The sequence below is a fragment of the Saccopteryx leptura genome, chromosome X (assembly GCF_036850995.1).
Source record: "Saccopteryx leptura isolate mSacLep1 chromosome X, mSacLep1_pri_phased_curated, whole genome shotgun sequence".
Classification (NCBI taxonomy): Eukaryota; Metazoa; Chordata; class Mammalia; order Chiroptera; family Emballonuridae; genus Saccopteryx; species Saccopteryx leptura.
The window spans coordinates 70,314,499-70,336,365 of NC_089516.1; the positions used below are offsets into that span (position 1 = coordinate 70,314,499).

General features: G+C 43.7%; 1 protein-coding gene across 1 annotated transcript in view; it reads right to left on the minus strand.

Annotated features, from left to right (window-relative positions):
• MSN (moesin) overlaps nt 1–21,867 on the minus strand; it is a 79,964-nt gene that overhangs the window by 20,420 nt on the left and 37,677 nt on the right. The window contains exon 2 of the mRNA XM_066357325.1: nt 6,803–6,886. Within this exon, the coding sequence (XP_066213422.1) occupies nt 6,803–6,886 (84 nt within the window). The remainder of the gene's footprint in view (nt 1–6,802; nt 6,887–21,867) is intronic.

Sequence of the window (21,867 nt, forward strand, 5' to 3'; positions counted from 1 at the left end):
AATTGCAACCAAAAAATAACAAAGGATAAAACAGATGACCCCTGAACCCCAGGCTATAAGGAATCTCAAGACTTAAAAATGAAGCCAAGCTTTGCTTGCTTCCAGCTTTGCTTTCAGGTGAGATGTTCATTCCAGAGGAAAGAGAAACCTCATTTTCTAGTGGTAGAGCCTATCTAGATCCTGGTTCCAGAAACAACATCTGTGGCTCCAGTGACTAGGATCCTACACTTGTACTCTGAGAAATGATTACACACCCGAGGAAGAAATTCTTTCTTGGCTCCCTTTGACCCCAAACAGCCAGTTCATCTGGCCTACGCTAGTATTTCTCAAAGCTGTCACAGTGTAAATGGGGTGGTGGTGAGATAAGTAAGTAGCTGCAAGCCAGAATTTCTTTGAAGCCTCAGGTTTCATTTGTGAAAATTTTATATGCTATTCCTTAAATCACTACATTTTAATTATAAAATAGATTCCAACTACAACTAAAATTGATGCCTTGAAATACTAAATCCAATTCATCCTACAGCAATGTGTGCCCCCTAGAACCTGCCACAAATGCCTAGAGGGACTAAGGCTTCAGTTTGTAAGACACTGGCAGTGGATTCTATTCAGCTCCACAAAACAAACTCCCACAATAGGCTGCAGAGGACTATAGGGTCCAAGCAGCATAATTTGGAAAACTGGGACCCAGTAAAAAGAAGAGATTTCTCAGTAAGAAAATCATCTCTAATTACCAGAAGCATCTGGATGTAAGAAAGAACCCCCTATTTCCTCTCCCCTGCATGTGAAGGCTGCCTATATCTGAGGTCTATAGAGGGAAGGGGGGATTGGGTCAATTCTGAAGCCCAGAGTACCCCCTCCCTATATACCTCATGTATCTATCTGAGTAAACAAACTAGTGATGTTATCACCCACTTCAGATGCCCAGAACAGAATTGGGAAGCAAGGGTGGAGCCTCCAGAGGAAGAGTGCAGAAGGAATTATGTGCAAAACTGCATCTATGACCAAACACCTAAGGTCTGTTGAGATCCCACTACAACCGTGGCAGCAGCTACATCAGCCACCCACCCAAAAGCAAATCAATGCACAACTGTGAAGTTCCAGGCAAGGCTTACACCATTGCTACTTCTGCTACTCCACAGTGCCTGTGCTCAAGAGGCCACCAGCTCTATATCACAGAACACACTCAGGTCGAGTTCTAAATTTAGGAACCAAACTTCCCTTCACTTACAATGAAAACAGGCAAAGAGAAGGGAGGTCACAATGGAACAGCTGACAAAAGGCACTGGGAAAACTGGAAATGGTATATGGCTTGGTTCAAGGCATTATACTACGTCCCAGCTATCTGACCATAACAGGTATTTTCCCTCTCTAAAGCATCAATTCCTAATCTATAAGATGGAGACACTGTAGTAGTAGTAGTAGTAGTAGTAGTAGTAGTAGTAGTAGTAGTAGTAGTAGTAATAATAAGTCCAATTATTTTATAAAATAAAATGCAAGCCCTAGCCAGATAGCTCAGTTGGTTAGAGAGCTATCCCATTAATGCAAAGGTTGCAGGTTCGATCCCCAGTTAGAACACATACAGGAACAAATCAATGTTTCTGTCTCTCTTTCCCTTCTTCTCTCTCTAAAAAATCATTAAAATAAATATTAAAATAAAATGCAAGAAAAAGAAAGGGCTGCTGACTTCAATGTAGAGTCCACAAATCTTAAGGACTTTACTGAGCTAGAAAAGCTTCCTGATTTCATGGCTCCCTTATCTGAACTTTTAGGGCAATTTCCACCTACTTATTTAGCCCTTAAGTAAGAACAACTAACATTAGAATGCCCGTTATGTACCAGGTGCTTTACTTATTTGGGCATTAAATAAGACCACAAAAATCCCTGAGATTAGTGTGATTATCATTTTTCTGGGGAAAGAAAAGCCCTAGGAGGTTAAATAAGCCATCCAAATTCACACAGCTAAATAGAACAGTGATTTTCAATCAGGAAACTGAAAGACTTTTTTAAAACATGCCATACCTGGCCTGTGGTGGCACAGTGGATAAAGTGTCAATCTGGAATGCTGAAGTCACTGGTTCAAAACCCTAGGCTTGCCTGGTCAAGACACATGAGAGTTGATGCTTCTTGCTCCTCCTTCCCCCCTTCTCTCTCTCTCTCTATCTCTCTCTCTCTCTCTCTCTCTAAAATGAATAAAATATTTTTTAAAAATCATATAATTCCTGACTATTTAATCAGGAGCACTGACCTTTTTCCTTGTCAAATAAAAAAAAATGACAACAGTCAACACAATAGCTATCTGGTATGAATGATTCAAAATTATACCTATTTTTTTTTCTTTTTTGCCTGATTGACAAATACATTTTTTGGTGTGCCACAGAAATTTTGTAATTAGTTTGTGTGCCAAGAGATGAAAAAGGTTGAAAATCACTGCAATAGAAAGACAAAATTTGAACCCAAGGCCAACACCAAATTCCATGCTCCATACACAACCTCTATACACAACCGGAACCCCAAAAGTGTTTCTTTTATTCTATGTGGGAGTAGAATGGCATGTACTTTCCTTAAGGGCACAGATGGTGTTTGATGGGTCTAGGCATCCTCCTTGAGGGACAGTAGACCTTCAGTCAATATTGAATCAATAAAAAGATAAATGAATGGACACTTGGAGATTTCACCTCATTTCTAGGGCTCAAAACCTTAAGAGAAGGGGCAGGTCAAGTTAGATTAGAATTAGAGCTAGAGTCCCTGGCTGGGGAGGAGCCAAGCAGAGGTTTCTCAAAGTGAAATTCATGGTGGTGACACAGCCCCCTAGTGTCATCTAGGTAATCAAGAGCCCTCTGAAGAACCTCAGGCTTTAAAAGTAGACGTATGTAACAGAATGTTGTTTAATGTGTGTTCTCTTCTCTCCCTATCTGTGAGCACATTCATAAGAAGAAACAAAGATAAATTGGAGGAACTATGGGCCTCAATTCCATTTCCCACCAGTCCTTGGTCTCCTCAAGCTATGGTTTCCTAACATTGCCTGTTATTTATTGCTGGTACCAAATGAGGGTGCTTCCTCTCTGGTCATCAGCCAGATAGCTGCTTGGTTCCAAGATGGCTCCAGAGCTTTTGTAAACTCCTGCCAAGTAGTCCAGCTCCTTCCTCCTAGGCCCAGTTCCATGAGGAGGGCTTTCTTGAATGATAGGTCTCAAAGGCCAGACAGAATAAACTTCCTCCCTTATGCCTCATCAATTTAGTGGGAAGAGATTATACTTCCAACAACCTGTGAACACATACTTCTGTAGATTCCTGTCCATGCCTGCCTTGGCCCCAAAAGTGTCAGGCACTCAATTCCTTCTCTGAGTTCAAATCTTTTTCCCCATAGTTTCAACCTATGGGGTCCAGGCTTTACCCCTTCTGACCTCACAGAACAATAGCCCCTTCCTTCCTATGACAGCCACTCAGAGATCCCAACACAGAGAACACATCTCCTCCTCAGCGTTCTTCAAGTCAAACAGCTTCATTCATCTTAAGCAGAATAATGCAGTGGGGAAAAGCATAGTATTGCATCAACGCTTTACTTTTGGAATTCTATATCACATCTTACTAACTACAGAACCTAAAATGTGTTCTTTCACTCTCATAGGAAGGATCGTTGCAAGAATTAAAGCACTTAGTGCAGGGCTCCTACATGGTGCTCAATAAATATTTCTCAAAATAACACCAATCTGCCTGACCAAGCAGTGGTGCAGTGGATAGAGCGTCAGACTGGGATGAAGAGGACCCAGGTTCGAGACCCCGAGGTCGCCAGCTTGAGTGAGGGCTCATCTGGTTTGAGCAAAAGCCCACCAGCTTGAACCCAAGGTTGCTGGCTCCAGCAAGGGGTTACTCGGTCTGCTGAAGGCCCACAGTCAAGGCACATATGAGAAAGCAATCAATGAACAACTAAGGTGTTGCAACGCGCAATGAAAAACTAATGATTGATGCTTCTCATCTCTCTCCGTCCCTGTCTATCCCTCTCTCTGACTCACTCTCTGTCTCTGTAATAAATAAATAAATTTAAAATAAAAATAACACCGATCTTCTGAAAGGGAAGTCATGAACTTCCTGGGTTTCTTCCTTTCCTTTCCTCAACCAGTATGAAAAATTCAAGCCTGTTAAGGGCATTTTTTGGAAAGCAGTGGCCTTCCGAACTAGCACACCAATCTGACCAGGGCTCCCTACCATCTGGGCTGCCTTCAGAACCACACCCACAGTATGCAAACCAAATCAACACTAACAAAGAATTACTAGGCCTTGTGGCTTTTTGAAATTAATAAACTTCTTTGTTCAAGGATTTCAAAGATTTTATGTCCTAGGCTGAAAATTATGCCTTCTTCACAACCCACAGCTATCCTCCTCCAATGCAAATGAACAAAATCCCAGTGTTGAAGGCAGGAGATGGCATTATTTTGCTTGAGAGGGGTAGGGTATAAAACCTCTCCTCTCTATATCTGCTGCCCAGAATGATATTGCTTTCTGAAGCAAAGGGCCAAACAGCCTTTGTAGAATATAGATACATTCTCCCTTTTGTCCCAGAGACATTAAGAAGCCTGTCCAGGAGGAGATGATGTGCATGCCAGGTAGCTTCCCCTCCCCCACATATATGCCAACTGGTAATTATACTCGTGAGTCATTTCCCTCCTTTTTATAGAAAGGGTTCATAAGAAATCCAAACAGTGGGGTTAGAAATGGAAAGAGGCATGGAATGCAGAACTGAATGCTGGAGATACATTTTTGACAGTTACCCAGACTTGAGAGATCAGTTATACATTATACAGAGGGCTAAACTGAGGTCCAAGAAAGGAAAAGGTTTGTGTAAGGTATCAGGACAGATTCAATAATTTTCACAAGGCCTAGTTAGGAAAATGAAGATTCTGTTTTCTTATCTGTAAAATGGAGCCAGTACTAATTTCTACGGTCAAAGGGTTCTGTGATAGTCAAATGATATATATATAAAATATCTGTCTCAGTACCTAGCATAAAGTAAGCCTTGGACAAACATTATCTCTCATCTGTATTAGCCATAAACAACAATTTTCTCAGTCTACCAGTTGACATCAGGGACTCAGGGGGGCATGCCCAACCAAGCTCTCCCCAGATCTCTAACCATCCCACCCTTCCTTTTACAGGGAGATCTGGATAGAAAACAGCCCCTTACCATCTCCATCTTCTCCTTGTCTTTCCCCTCGACAGTCAGGGGTATTCATAGGAATATAATTATCTCATTTCCATATAACCTGTTTTGTCTTTCTTCATTCCCCTTCCCAACTCTAGGGAAGTTCTCAGATTGTATAGGGGCTCTGAGAGCAAACTAGAAAGGGAAGCAAGAGTGCCTGGAAAATCCATCAAGGTAATATGTGGTCCTAACATCCTGGACAATAATGTCAGACTCCCCCAAAAAATCTCACCAGAGGCTGGTGAGGAAAAGGAATCTAGCCTACCTTGAGTAATCCCAGCCATTGGAAATGGAAACAACATTTTCATTCCTGAAAGTCTGGCACATTCCCTTGGCCTCTGGAGAGTCTTTGAATGCTGAAAGATTCCATGCCCTCTGCCTGGCTACTATATCACAATCCCTTCTGGTAATAATGATTTGCAGCAAAGGGACACCCCTTGGGTTGGAGACAGGAATAACCACATCAATATCATCTCCGTGGCATGACTGCAGGAGATGAAACACCATCCTATTGCATTCATCATCCTCAGGGGTGTCCTAAGTCCCAATATTCCTTTGAGGGAAATGTACACAAAGCACATGATCTCTGGGACAGTTTCCATGTACTACAAAACAACAACAAAATAACGTGACAGAAGCCACGTGGTACAGTGACAAGAATGCAGGGTTTAAATCCCAGCCAGGTACCAGCTGGTTGCAAATAAGTTATTTAATTTCTGGAAAAGAGATCACATATATCTTTTAGAGGTGAGAGGAAGGCTCTGTGTGCTTAATTTTTTTTTCAATTATAACTTACATTCAATATTATTTTGTATTGGATTCAGGTATACATTATAGGGTGTGGACAATCATATACTTCACAAAATGCTTCCCTACCAGGCACTATGCATAGTTGCAACAATAGTATTAACTCTATTCCCTATGCTAGGGGTCGGGAACCTTTTTGGCTGAGAGAGCCATGAACGCCACATATTTTAAAATGTAATTCCATGAGAGCCATATATGGACCCGTGTATGTTACACATTATCAAATAAAAATCTGGTGTTGTCCCGGAGGACAGCTATGATTGGCTCCAGCCACCCGCAACCATGAACATGAGTGGTAGGAAATGAATGGATTGTAATACATGAGAATGTTTTATATTTTTAACATTATTTTTTTTTATTAAAGATTTGTCTACAAGCCAGATGCAGCCATCAAAAGAGCCACATCTGGCTCGCGAGCCATAGGTTCCCAACCCCTGCCCTATGCTGTACTTCATATTCCCATGACTATTTTATAACTACCAATTTCTACTTCTTCCCTTCACCTTTTTCATCCAGCCCCTCAACATCACCTTCCCTCATTTTTAGAGCATTTACCATTCTGCTTGCTTCTCTTTTCTGCCATTTTCATGACCAAGGATAGAATTAATTGGAGCCATCTAAAGTACAGGTTGCCAAAGTTAAACTGCCTCCTTTGTTATTAAGGCTGGGGTAAGCCTTTGTTTTGACTTCTCTTAGAGTAGCAGGTAGAAAAATATATTCCCAAGAGGTTGGCATTATAATGTGAACAAATGGGAGGAGTGAAAGAGACTAAGGGGTAAGGAGTCAATCCCTTACCTGGTCAAACAGCTGCTTGCCAGTGGTGTTGGGCTGGATGGCAAACTCCAGTTCTGCATCCATGGTGGTCACACGCACATTGATCTAGGATGAGGTCGAAGGAGACAAGTTAGTTGTTTGGCCCTGTGTTCAGCAGAGCCTGGGACAAGTGTCTCTGCTCAACCACAGAAGAAGGAACTAGGATGCTAAGAACCTGAGCAACTTAGATATTGGTGGCAAGGCAGGGAGAATTTGGAGCAAACAACCCGGCCCCTGTTTCCAACCAGCTTACTACTGAAGATTAAAAACAAACCAACCTACCAACAAACCAATAACAGAGCAGTGCTTACCAAGGGGCAAATAAATTAATGCAAATCAGCTTACTATCAAGAGGAAGCAAGTGCTGACTGTAGTTCTTCTAGGAAGCCTTCCCTACTTACTCCAGTTAGCCCCAAGCCCATGGTATTCCTTATCCACCTGTGATTTACAGCCTGGATTATTTGTAGCACTGGTCTTTGCAGAGCCACAAACAGGATAAATAACACTGGGTTCCATGCCTAGCACTATAACTAGCTCAATATACAACCTTGGATAAGTCTTATTCACTTCCTGGACCTTAGTTCTCCTCATATGTTTTAATGGCAGGAATGAGGGTGGGGGTGAGTCAATTAGGTGATATTCAAGGACCATTTTGGTACTAATTTATATGACTCTAGATAATAACTTGTATTGTTAATGCTCCTTGTATTTATGACTCATTGGTCTTCTTACACACAAGAGAAGAAAGAAGCCTCAGCAGAGGTAGGTGTGGGTATCAAAGAGGTGCTACCAAAGCCATGTCAGCAAAGGGAAAAGGAACAGAGAGAGTCCCAGATTTAAAAAAACAGCTAGCCATACAGGATTTCATAGGCACTAGAAAAAGGACCCTCCATCTTTATGAACAGATCCGCTAACTCAAGTCAAAAATAATTGAAATTTCATTTGTAGAAGTGTGTCCCTTTGGCTGAAAACTTGGTAGTTTTCAGGTGGTAATAGTGGCAATAGCAACAATCAGCAGTAGCTTTTATGTACGGAGACTCATTAGTCAGTATACACTTCATATGCACCAACTAATTAATATCAACAATCAACAATGACCCTGTGAAATAGAGAGTAGTATCATCTCCACATTGAGGGTGAAGAAGTAGATATCTGTCTAAAGGCACATAACTAGTAAGTGAGGAAAACGTGGTCTGAATTTAGATTTAAGTACAAATCTCAAATTTGAACCAATATGCTAAGTACCTCTTACATCAAAGTGTAAAATGTCTCCCATTAAAAAAAATCAGAACTTTTATACATTTTACTTAAGTAATCTATATGGTACAGCCACAAGATGGCTTGTTATAAGACTATATAAAATGTTTGTGAAGAATATTTTATGCCCAGGGAAAATATTCAGTAATATTAAGTAAGGAATAGTAATCAACAAGATTGCATGAGCTCAATTTTGTAAAAACTATGCCTACAGAGATAATTGGAATTATGTCCACGCACTATTTATACTATTGGGGGGAAAGACTAAATATAGAGTTGTCAAATATGCCAATCCCCACGGAATGGGTAAAACGTTAAGCCTTATCAGTCTTTGACACCTCTGGGCCTTTCCTGAGCACAGGAGTCAGTTAGCAGTGAAGATAGCCTGGACAGCCATTTTGCTAGCTAAACAATTCAGATGAGGACCAGGCCTGGGGAACAACTTTGTAAATAAATCTCACCAGGGAGCCAGGGAGGAAATCTATTTCAGGATTGACAATGGGACAGGAAAGGCCCTGAAGGCAGGAACAAGTAAGGCAAGTGCCCCAGTGGGAGGCTATGGGCAAGGTTAGCCACCTAGACTAGGTGTTACCCTAGGCTTCCTGCCAATCCAGTGACCTCCATAGAATAGGGCCTCATAAAGTGGGAAGAATGAGGTGCAATGGGCTGAAATTTGGCCACAACATCTAGCCTCAAATCAACCTTGATCTGGGTCAGGAGATAACTCAAAGTACCAATGACTGAAGTGATAGGGAAGAGAGGGAAAGGGACAGTCGGTCTTTCAGTACATTGGAATTCATTCTTACCTCAAGCTTTCTGTCTTACTTATAGTTGCCACTCCAATACCAAAACTCAATAGGTACATATAAGATACTGGCTAGCCTGACCAGGCGGTGGCAGAGTGGATAGAGCGTCGAACTGGGATGTGGAGAACCCAGGTTCGAGACCCTGAGGTCGCCAGCATAAGCGCGGGCTCATCTGGTTTGAGCAAGGCTCACCAGCTTGAGCCCAAGGTTGCTAGCTCAAGCAAGGGGTCACTCGATCTGCTCTAGCCCCTGGTCAAGGCACATATGAGAAAGCAATCAATTAACAACTAAGGAACCACAAAGAAGAATTGATGCTTCTCATCTCTCTCCCTTCCTGCCTGTCCATATCTGTCCCTCTCTCTGAGTCTCTCTATCTCTGCCACAAAAAAAAAAAAAAAAAAAGATACTGGCTAAATGAATAGTGTTAAGCAAGGGGATATAAGAGACAGATATAGCATAGCACACAGATTCATACGTGGTAACATTTTACATCTTGACCTTTTTTGTGCTATAGATCCTTCTGGGCAATCTGGTGAAGTCTGTAGATCCCTTCTCAGACTACTATATATGCATAAAATAAATTAAATATAGGGAAGCCAATTATATTGAAATAGTTATCAAATTTTAATATATGCTTCTTTATTATCATTTTAATTTTAATCTTATTATCATTTTAATTACCTAGCACTGGATCTTAATAGTTATTACTGCTGTAATTTCAACTTTGTGTTGGGCATATAAAACATTTTGCAAAATCTATAATAACTAAATTGTGATGTAAAAGTACCTTTGATTTTCATTAGTAACAAAGTCATAGATATTGCCATTACTACTTCCTTTTTCTTTTGCCTACATTCATAATTGAAAGAGGGGCTAAATTTCAACAAGAGATTAGTAAAAACCAATATGTAATTTTTCTCCAACCAAATGTATCCTTCAGAGTTCAAATTATATTCATGGATTCTATGTAGGTCCAAAAACTTCAGGTTAAGGAGCTTCCCATAAATTTCAATTCACCCAATAATAATGAAACACTATATTTAAGGAACTATTGGTTAGAGTGAGTTGTAGGACCAGTCCCTGAACCCAAGGCACTTATTGAATAACAGAAAACTGTAATATATGAGGGACACCCTGAGAGTGCCATAGTGAAACAGAAATAAACCTTTTATGGAAATTAAAAAACACAGTTTGGTGGTATGTGCACTGGTCTCTAAGGATAAGCTGAATTTTGATAAAGGGATACTGGGAATGCAGGTAAGAGCACCTAAATGTCCTGGGTAAAGAGATGTGATGGCCCAGAGAAGACAGAGATGCAGATGGCCTGGTTAGAAGCAAGCATACAAGCCTAATCCAGGGTAAAGGAGGCCATAAGAGTGAAGAGTGAGCAAGAATGTGGGAGAGTAGGTGGAGGGTCTTGAGGTTATGCTAGAAAGCTTGGCCTTAATCCTGTTAGCAGTGGCTAGCCAGCCTGGAGGTCCTGAGCAGGGTGGGGCCAAATCTAAAGAGATGCTTTTGGAAAAAAAAAAGACACCCAGAAAGGAAACTAAGGAAAGGGGTGGGACTTCAGGGCCACATATCACAGTTGTAAAGCCAGTAGCCAGGGCCACTACCACAGAAGCCTGGCCCATGCAGGTTCGCATTGGATTCGGACAGTCGGTAAAGAAACAACGGAGCCAAAAACTGGTGGGCCATAGTCTTTAATCCTAGCTTGCACCCAGCGGGCAAGCAAAAACACACACTGGGCTTCAAAACCCACTCACATTCAGTGCTCACAAAGCTACTGACTTATCCGAGTTTCCTAGAATCAAAGGTTTCTAGCTCACCAGACTTTATTCACCTCTGTTCCCCATCTCCTTCCTTCTCCCTGCACAAACTCTGCACTAACTGGCTTCTCACTCAACACTCCGCCATCTTGGCTGCTTCTTCTGGCCTCCTCCACGTGGCCTTTCTCTGCTCTCTGCTGTGATCTCTCTGCTCTCTCATGCTAATCATCCCAGGAACCAAGAGACCAAGCTCCCGTTCTGCCCCTATTTTATAGTGTAGAAATCCAAACCTTTAATCCAATATACAAAACAGGGAAGTCTCTAATACAAAGTCACTTATCTGGGGCATGATGGGATTGTACCACCCCACATCAAAAAGGGTGGGAAAGGCTTGATCCCAAAACCAAGCCCCAGGCTACAAGAATTCTGCTTGCCCCCAACACACATTAATATCACCTGGGCGACGGCCTCCACATGGGCAGCACCATCTTTAACAAAGTGAGCATAATATATTTCATCTGCCCAACAACAGTCTAGGAGTTCCCTTTAATTCACACTATTGAGATTTTTCAAAAAAAAATAAGCCATGACAATCACAGGTTATAAAAATTTAGCATCTTCAGGACTTAACCCATAGGCCTAAATACTGAACTCAAATATTTGTTAAGAAATTAAGGCCCTGGCTGTTGGCTCAGTGGTAGAGCCTGGTGTGTAGACGTATTGGGTTTGATTCCTGTTCAGGGCACACAAGAGAGGGGCCCAGCTGCTTCTCCACTCCACTCCTCCCCCTCTTGCTTTTCTCTTGCTTCTCTCTCTCTCTCTCTCTCTTCCCTTCCTGTAGCCATATCTCAACTGGAGCAAATTGGCCCCCAGGCACCAAGGATGGCTCCATGACCTCTGCCTCAGGTGCTAAAGAAGAGTTTGGTTGCTGAGTAATGGAGTAACATCCCAGATGGGCAGAGCATCGCCCCCTAGTGGGCTTGCCAGGTGGATCCCGGTCAGAGAACATGCAGGAGTCTGTCTCTCTGCCTCCCCTTCTCTCACTGAATTAAAAGAAAGTAAAAGAAAGAAAAGAAGCCTGACCAGGTGGTGGTGCAGTGAATAGAGTGTTGGACTGGGATGTAGAGGACCCAGGTTAAAAACCCTGAGGTTTCTGGCTTCAATAAGGGTTCATCTGGTTTGAGCAAGGCGAACCAACTTGAGCCCAAGATCACTGGCTTGAGAAAGGAGTCACTCAGTTTGCTGTAGCCACCCCCATTCAAAGCACATATGAGAAAGCAATCGATGAACAACTAAGGAGCCACAACAAAGAATTGATGCTTCTCACTCTCTCTCTTCCTGTCTGTCTGTCCCTATTTGTCCCTCTCTCTGTCTCTATCACAAAAAAGAGAGAAGAAAGGGAAGGGAAAGGAAAGGAAGGGAAGGGAAGGGAAGGGAAGGGAAGGGAAAAGAAAAGAAAAGAAGAAAAGAGAATAAGAAGTACAAATTGTCCCTAACTGGTTGGCTCAGTGGACAGAGCATTGGCCTGGCATGTGGATACCCCAGGTTCAATCCCTGGTCAGAGCACACATGAAAAGCGACCATCTGCTTCTCTTCCCCTCCCTTTCCTTCTTCTCTCCCTCTCTCCCTCTCACAGCCAGTGGCTCGATTGATTTGACCATAGTCCCCAGGTGTTGAGCATAGCTCAGTTAGTCTGAGCATCAGCCCTAGATGGGGGTTGCTGCATAGATCCTGATTGGAGTGCCTGCAGGAGTCTGTCTCTCTATCTCCCCTCCTCTCACTTAAAAAAAATACAAATTGGCAATTACAAAAAAGTCACAGGGATATAGTCAATATAGGGATAACATAGGGAATAAAGCCAACAATACTGTATTAACTGTATTAAAATAATTGTATGTATGGTACCAGGTAGGTACTAGACTTATTGGGGGTTCACCTGTAGGTTATATTACTGTCAAACCACTATGCTGTACATCTAAACTAATATAATATTTAAAGTCTATTGTAATTGAAAAGTAAATAAAAAAGAATAATAAATATTTCTTAAATAAATCAATTGATAGAAAGGATCCAGCTTAGGTTAGGAATAAACATGTCAGAGAAGCTAGTGCCATTCACAAATCCTCCCTCAGAACAAGGGCTTTTCTAAAGTTCTCCGCAGAGAACTAAATCTGAAGATGTTGAGCTGAAACCAAACTGGAACCTACTTCCCCAAGAATTCCTGATCAGGGTTTCTTTCATTCCACTGTGACTACTTCTCCAGGGAGAGCAGCCTGAATTTGATTAGAAGCACAAATAATCTTACATTTAAAAAAATAGAAAACCAAACACAAAGGTACTTCTACTCCTGCCACTACTTAAGTAAGAAAATGTGAGTCATGATGACAGGGCCATGCATCTTTGCTCCCCAGTTTTCTTTGTGTCGGAAGTAGGGAGACTAAGGGTAATAACACAACTGGAGCCAAAAGGTGACAGGTAGGACAGAAATCTTGATCAAAGGAGATTCTTGTTCTCCTTTAGCCTAATCTGGGACCAAAGTGTGTAAAATGAGCTGCAGGTCACTCAGGGCCCACTGGATGCTCACCCTAGTGAGTACCCACTTAAGCTTTTGGGCTTGGCCTCTGCAATCTGAAGGAGAAAAAAGGTAGTCCAGTTTGGGAGGCAAAAACCTGGACATACAGCTTCTGGAGTCATCAGCCCCTTCGCTTGTTAAGAGTGGAAGAGCAGGACTAGGTGGAGTAGCATTTCAAGATACAGTAGACTGCAGCAGAGAATTTAAGCCCTTCCTAAGCCTGTCCCTGAAGACCTAGGCACAGACTGAGGTTAATGACTACCTCTGGACAATATTAAGGGTTTAAAGAGTTTAAGGGGGAAAAATTTCTGGGTTTGGTAGTGGGGGAGTGTCACCTCTCAAACACACTTAGTCACTGCACCCACCAGCCCAAGAACAATAAATCCACTGTAATTTATTGAACAATTGAACAAAGAGTTCCCACACCAAGCCCTTCACTGCACTGACAAGTCCATCTCAGTGATCTGCCATCCAGAGTTCTCAACAAACTAGGATCTCTCCTGTGTCCCCAGCTGGCTGGCCTGAGAAACAAAAATAACCAGGCCAGATGCTACCTCTGCCTTGGCTGCAGCAGCTGGGGTACTTTGGTCCATGGGCCTGGACAGCTTCAAATAATGGGCTCTCTTTCCCTAGAGCTAGCAACACCCAGGTGAGCAGTAGTCGGGTGACAGTGAGAATTTTGACTCACGTGTCCCATGTTACTGAACAACAGGATGGCTCTTTACTGGAGAGCAGTGTGGGCAAGAAAGAGGAGAAAGCAGAGAGAGCTAAAAAATCACAAGTAACTTGCCTGAAGCATGGACCTGTAAGCCAGAGAGAAATGGCAGGACTGGTGCCACTTCGTGGGTGAGGATACTGAAGTACATAGAGGCCATTGACATGAGGATGAAAATGAACATTTACTGAATACCAAATACGTGCCAAGCAAAATCACCCACTGTCTCACTTAACATCACTGAAGACATATTTACTTAGCCAACAAGTAGTGAAGATGGGTCTTCTGGACATTCCTGGAGCTCTTTCCATGACTCCACCCAACTCTCTAGTCATGCTAATTTCACTGCTGTCTTCAGATACCACCTTGGCAACTATTTTGGCCAAGTCCCAAACACTCTGATATAGGAAGCTGAGGCACAGCTAGGAAGCACTCCTTGGGAAGGACCCTCACCAGAGCAGAGCTTATGAGTCATCCCATTTGGGTCTGAGCTTAATGACCTCACCTACCATCTGCCACCTCCCCATTCTCCCTGAGGGTTCACCCACTCCGGGCTTTCCATGCAGCTACTAGTATGGAGAAGGCAAAGTAAGTGAGGGAGGGGGTTTCAGAGGCAGGATGAACCCTACCAGAGCCATCCCAAAATTTCAGTCTCTTCACTGGAAAGAAAGTAGTAACCATATTGTCATCCAAACTGCCTATCCCAATTATTTAGGCTCTAGTACCCACCATTTCCTGCTACCAGAAATGGAGCAAAAGCAGGACAGGGCCTGGTCTGTCTTGCCTCTTGGTATGACAGCACTGCCTCAAGCAGCTGTTTTCCATAAGGGGAAAAACAACGGCTGCTTTGAATCTCTAGTCTAGGAGACATTCTCCCACTCCCCCTCCACTTCCGCCACTGACTCACTCACTTCCCAGCAACTCAGTCTCTTCCTTTTGACTTGGAAGTGGTATCTGGTACAACAGTGATCTGTTCTGACCGCTTCCTACAAATTTCCACACCCTTACAATTAGCAAGACCTGGCTTTCTCCCTCCTGAGAGCACGCCCTTGCGTGCTTCACCCCTCACCTCCCCCAGGCATGGCTATCTTTTTCCTAAGCTTCCGTTCTTTTGCCTCTGTAACTTGTATCTTGAAGCCCATCTAAAGCCCATTTCCTCTACCTGTGACTTTCTTAATAAACTTTCCCTAATTAAAACAAACATACAAAACAAAAACAGCAAAACCTGTCTGGGATTGATCCTTCCTAGATTTGTGCCTTTTCCCAGTAGTTTATAGAAAAGAGAACCATGCCTAACCCAGCGTACACCCATATCTTAATGAGTCAGCAATATCTTCAAACCATTCCAACTGCTGCAAAGGGCATGGGAGACAAGGGTCCCCTTTCAATTGCTTTAGCCTAGTTTTGTCCACCAAAAGCTCTGCAAGAACCATTTCAACTGGGATACAAAGGCATATTGGGAACTGAGTGTCACTCCGCCAGTTACCATGTATTTAAGGGACTAACCCCGAACATAACTAACCTCTCTTAGTAATGAGATTACAACTACCTTGTCACTGTGGGAGAAGAGCTCAGAGAAGAGGCCAAAGCTACAAAGGTCAGAAACAGCAAGGTTACCTTAGCAAGCTGTAGCTTCCCCATTAACTCACCCTTAATCGCACTGCTTTTTGCTCAGTCTCAGGCCTAGGTAGGTTCCCCCTTTCTCTCTTTGGAGCTAACTCCAGGACTTACTTTCAAAATCAGCTCAGCCAAACTATACCCCAAAAGTAAACAACATCCACTCCCCCACCCCCCAGACCAGCTCATGTCTTCTTCCTAGGCACAGGGGCACCCATTCACCTCCTCAGCACAGCCATTCCTGCTTGTTGGGCAGATAAAATGTATTATGCTCACTTTGTTAAAGAGGCCGTTGCCCAGGTGATATTAATGTGTGTTGGGGTGGGCTAAAGGCAGGCAGAATCCTTGTAGCCTGGGGCTTGGTTTTGGGATTAAGCCTTTCCTACCCTTTTTGGTGTAAAGTGGTACAATCCTATCATGCCTCGGAGAAGTGACTTTGTATTAAGAGACTTCCCTATTATGTATATTGGATTAAGGGTTTGGATTTCTATACTATAAAGTGGGACAGACCAGGAGCTTGGACACACAGTTCCTGCTATCACAATTGCAGGGGCTTCCCTGATCCCTTGCCCTTCATGGGAAGAGCTGGTTTTCTGCTTTTCCCTTGTCTTCTTTTGTGGTTTGCCTGTCTTGGTGAGACACCAATAAATAGGATGGCCCCCCGTCCTCTGACTCCGCCATTTCTTTATCGTCTGCCCGAATCCAATGGGAACCTGCATGTGAATGGCCACGATGGCGGCTCCTGGCCTTACATTTGGCATAGTCGGCAGGATTCGATACAGATCGGCAAGGAGCCTTTGAGTGGTGGAGTAGAGGACTGGCTAGTGTTAGGGTTCCCCATGGCTGTCCTTTTGGGGATTGTAGGCTGGCTGACTTTTACAGCCATGCGTGAGGAAACCGAGAGCTCTGTGAAAGAGGCTGCCTGGGACCTGCAAACCAAGCAGCAGAAGGAGTTGGAGCAAACGCAGGAGAAACCGATGCTGACCCTGGAGCTGGAGGAAATGCTGGAGGAGGAGGCCGACCAGGTGTTCGAGATTCGCCTGGAAATGGAGCAAACACTGGAGGAGGATTCAGAGGTTCATGAGTTGCAGCTTGCCCTGGATGTTGCGGAGAGCCAGCAGCGGCAGGAGGCCGGGGCTGAGGCTGAGGCTGAGGCTGAGGCTGAGGCTGAAGCTGAAGCTGAAGCTGAGGCTGGGTCCGGAGCTGCAAGGTCTGTGGAGCAGAAGGCTGCGGCAGACGGAGGCTCGAGCCTGGCAGCCGGAGCTGGTGTTTTCAGTCCCTCTTTGGAGGATGAGGAGAATCGGACTGGAGTTGCAATCCGCAGTCTCCAGAAGGTGAAAGCACAGCTGGAAGGAGCACCTACTTTGGCCCTGGTAGGTCTGCGATTTTGGGACATAGGGCTGGACATGCTTTCCGGAGCAGAGATGGAAATGCTGACTGCCATTGCCACGTGCCCCTCTTTGGGACAGTGTAAGACCTGCCAGGACGGCAGGAATGAGGGGGGTGGCTGATGACCCACGTGCGTGGACTGATTTCCTGGACTACGACCAGAGTGGGCATTGGCTCCTTTGTTGGATGGACTTTCGGATTACGGATTTTGGACAATGTAAAATACCCTGATGGGGGTGGGGGATGGCTTTGCTGGAAGCACTCCCCTACCCCGGGAAGCTTTTCCCGTGGCTAGAAAGAAGACCGAGGACATTTTGCGCTTAGGGCTAAGTGCTCAGAGACTGGTGAAATGTACCTTTGTAATTGTTGAAACTATGATTTTTGCTGTTGTAATCTGTGTAATGTTCTAAATTCCTTGCACAGGAATGCTGGTGATGTAAATTGTGGGTAGTAAAGTGAGCATAGGGGTGGATTGTTGGGCAGATAAAATGTATTATGCTCACTTTGTTAAAGAGGCCGTTGCCCAGGTGATATTAATGTGTGTTGGGGTGGGCTAAAGGCAGGCAGAATCCTTGTAGCCTGGGGCTTGGTTTTGGGATTAAGCCTTTCCTACCCTTTTTGGTGTAAGGTGGTACAATCCTATCATGCCTCGGAGAAGTGACTTTGTATTAAGAGACTTCCCTATTATGTATATTGGATTAAGGGTTTTGATTTCTATACTATAAAATGGGAACGGAGCAGGAGTTTGGCTCTTTGGTTCCTGAGGTTAGCATGAGAGTGAGGAGAGAGTAGAGCCAGCAGCGGAAGGAGGCCACGTGGAGGAGGCCAGGAGAAGCAGCCAAGATGGCGGAGTCCTAAGTGAGATGCCAGTTTGTGTAGAGTTTGTATCTGGGATAAGGAAGAAGATGGGGAACTGAGGAGAAGAAGGCTGGTGAGCTAGAAACCTTTGATTCTAGGAAACTCGGATAAGTCAGTGGCTTTGTGAGCACTGAGTGTGACTGGGTTTTGGAGCCCAGTGTATGTTTTTACTTGCCCGCCGGGTGCAAGGTAGGATTAAAGGCTATGGCCCACCAGTTTTTGGCTCCGCTGTTTCTTTACTGACTGTCCGAATCCAATGCGAACCTGCATGGGCCGGGCTGCTGTGGCTCTGGCCTTGCCTCCTGGCCTTACACTGCTCTTTGCATTTCATCAAGATTTCAATCCACTGGTCCTGAAACTGGAAATATCAGTGTTCCTGCTGCCTGTCACCATTTCAGTCAAATAAGTAGAGGCAGGGATTGAATCTTTTATGGGTGCTTTATTCAGGTGGTCGGGGGAATCTGAGGAGAAGGGAGTCATGTATCTAAGGCCACTTCAACCCTCTAACACAGTGGTCCCCAACCTCTGGGCCACAGGCCGCGGACCACTACCGGTCCATGGGCCATTTGGTACCGGTCCGCAGAGAAAGAATAAATAACTTACATTATTTCCATTTTATTTATATTTAAGTCTGAATGATGTTTCATTTTTAAAAAATGACCAGATTCCCTCTGTTACATCCGTCTAAGACTCACTTTTGATGCTTGTCTCGTAAGTTCGACAATTATATTTAAAAATACCACAGTTTTTATGCCGGTCGCATAATTTTATTTTGTGCATTTATCCATCCCACCCTAGAGGCTGGTCCGTGAAAATATTTTCTGACATTATGCGGTCCGTGGCCCAAAAAAGGTTGGGGACCACTGCTCTAGCACAAGCCAACCTTTTTCTAAGAGAAAGAAAAAGGTAGGTAAGGGTTTTAGAATTTCAAAGGAGAGCCCTGGCTGGTTGGTTCAGTGGTGGAGCGTCGGCCTGGCGTGCAGAAGTCCCGGGTTCGATTCCCGGACAGGGCACACAGGAGAAGTGCCCATCTGCTTCTCCACCCTTCCCCCTCTCCTTCCTCTCTGTCTTTCTCTTCCCCTCCCGCAGCGAGGCTCCATTGGAGCAAAGATGGCCCGGGCTCTGGGGGTGGCTCCTTGGCCTCTGCCCCAGGCGCTAGAGTGGCTCTGGTTGCAACAGAGCAACGCCCCAGAGGGGCAGAGCATTGCCCCCTGGTGGGCAGAGCGTTGCCCCCTAGTGGGCGTGCCGGGTGGATCCCGGTCGGGCGCATGCGGGAGTCTGTCTGACTGTCTCTCCCCGTTTCCAGCTTCAGAAAAATACAAAAAAAAAAAAAAGAATTTCAAAGGAGAGTTAATCAGATCATAGTCAAAGTTAATTGGATCATAGTCGGTGGCATTTGCTTGCAGTCCCCTGGGGCACAACAGTAGATTGCCTGCAGGTCTTGTGAAGTCATGTAGTTCCCTTTAGGTATCCCAGTTCCTGGAACAAAGCTATTACTTCCATTGACCATTAAGCCTATTGATTGAAACTAAAGCCACTATTACTCAAGCTACAATTTTAACTCTTGACTTCCTCCTATCAATCCTAGACTCTCATCTGGCTCCTCCAGAATAACACCCTTCTATTCTAAACTTATCATCCTTATTTTTCAAGAGAATAAACAAACATTCCAGAATCCCAAACTGTCAGATCTGAAAGGGAACTCATAATTTGATTCAAACTGCAATATACATCAGGAGAAACTGAGGTCCAAAGCAGGATAGACATTAGCCTAAAGTCACATAGTTGTCAGGCAGTGTGAGAGTAGGAAGGAAAAATTGGCTCTCGATTGGCCTATTTATAAATTATAGAATCATCCTGGCACTTAGAAAACAGTAGACATTTCAAGCTAACTACTCTTGGTCTAGAAAGACAACAAGGAAGAGGCTGGATCAGCTTGCTTCCATAAAAAAACTCTAAGCTAGCACTGCTTGGAAATCTAGCTTTCAACAAAAAGCAGGCTTAACTTTCAGGTTCTGACACATTCACCACCACCCATTCTAGGGAGACTAAACCTTTTATAACAACATAGAAGGAAACTCAAAGTTCTTTTATTTCTAGGACAGCTTCTTTTCCCAAAACTTGGGTAGTAACTGATTGGGAAGGTTCCTGGTAGCAAGCATAGCTAAGGCCCAAGCTGGACGATGGGGAAGGTCAGGGGAAGAGGAAACAGAGAGGCCACAGTAGGGAAAGAGGAAACAAATTTTAGAGACAGATTTATATCCAGATAGCCAAGAACAACAGTTTCTTCAAGTCCCATAAAAATTTGAAGCTGTTGAAATAAAAGGGAAGAGGATTCATCATTAAAGTAAGTCTCTTAAATGGGTGAAACCTTTCAGGGGCCACACCCAGCTGGGCTTCAGTCTCTTACATTAGTTTCCTGCTTGACCCAGCTTCCTACCAGCAACTTTGACAGGAAGTATTTGTAGGCTGGAAACCATTTATAGCTGCCTGAAGATGCCAATTCGGCCTAGAGCACCAGAAGAGGGCTCTATTCTCTTTGTTCAGTAACACACCAGAGCAATCTCCAGCATCACAGTTGTGAAGCACACTGGAGTTGACCCAAGCCTCAGCTTATGTACCATCCACTCTTCATAGTATTTCTGCCCTGTCCTGTGCTCCTGGGGTATTAAAATCGCTAAAGCTATGATCAAACAAGTATGCAGGGGCAAGGAGAAGCTTTCAGACCAAGTCAAGAAGCTCTGTATTCAACCCTAGAGGTAGGCTAAGGCCAGCTTCCTGCCAATCTTGCTGGTCAGCAAAAAGTCAAACTGGATATCTGAGGAACACACAAAATTAGAGCTATCATCCCAAAAATAACAATCTCTGCTCTTTGAGGAGCAACGCATGGTATAGTAGAAAGAAGCTTTGAAATCTCTTTGACCTCCCTCTTTCTGAAACTTAGTTTACTAATCTATAAAATGAGTCTAATAATATAAACCTTACAACAGGGTTATTGGGAAATTTAAGTAAAATAATAGGCATGAAGGTACTTGGCATATCATAAAAAGAATGTGATGGTATCTAACCCCTCCTTTTTCACCACATTATTACAAATTTCTCAGGAATAATTTAAAACAAAAACCTGTTCAGTTGCAGAGGGCACTAAGGGCTGCCCAGAAAAACCTCCTGAAAGCCCTTCTAGCATCCACATTGAGGGAAAACTCTAAACTGTGATTGGAATTCTAGTTGGTTAGACCATGTGAAGCCATACATGACACACACATACCTTTATAGTATTTTAAATGCATTCTCTTAAGAGGAATGGGGATTTCCCCCCAAGAAGCTGAGCCTTGAGGGGAGGCAGAACACAACAGAGCACCTATACTACCTTGTCCTTTGTTAAACTGCCTGATAATCTTTCCATATCCGCGATTCTGCCTTGCCATTTTCTCCAATCATGTCTTATCAATATACACAAGTCTCCACCCTCTCAACACAACCCACCATGACTTTCAAACTCCTTCAGCTGGTATTCAGAAAATCACAAACTGGGTCTGCAAACTGGCTCATCAGATTCCCCTGGGGAAAATTTTAACATACAAATCCCCTAGCCCAGGGGTAGTCAACCTTTTTATACCTACCACCCACTTTTGTATCGCTGTTAGTAGTAAAATTTGCTAACCGCCCACCGGTTCCATAGTAATGGTGATTTATAAAGCAGGGAAGTAACTTTACTTTATAAAATTTATAAAGCAGAGTTACAGCAAATTAAAGCATATAATAATAATTACTTACCAAGTACGTTATGTCAGATTTTCACTAACTTGGCAGAATAAATCTTTATAAAACTTACTATAGTTAAATCTATCTTTTTATTTATACTTTGGTTGCTCTGCTACCGCCCACGATGAAAGTTGGAATGCCCACTACCACTGCCCTAACCTTACCCACAGAGATTCTGATTTACTATATAAGAAGCAGAGCCCAGGCCTGACCTGTGGTGGCGCAGTGGGATAAAGCGTCGACCTGGAACACTGAGGTTGCCAGTTCAAAACCTTGGGCTTGCCTGGTCAAGGCACATATAG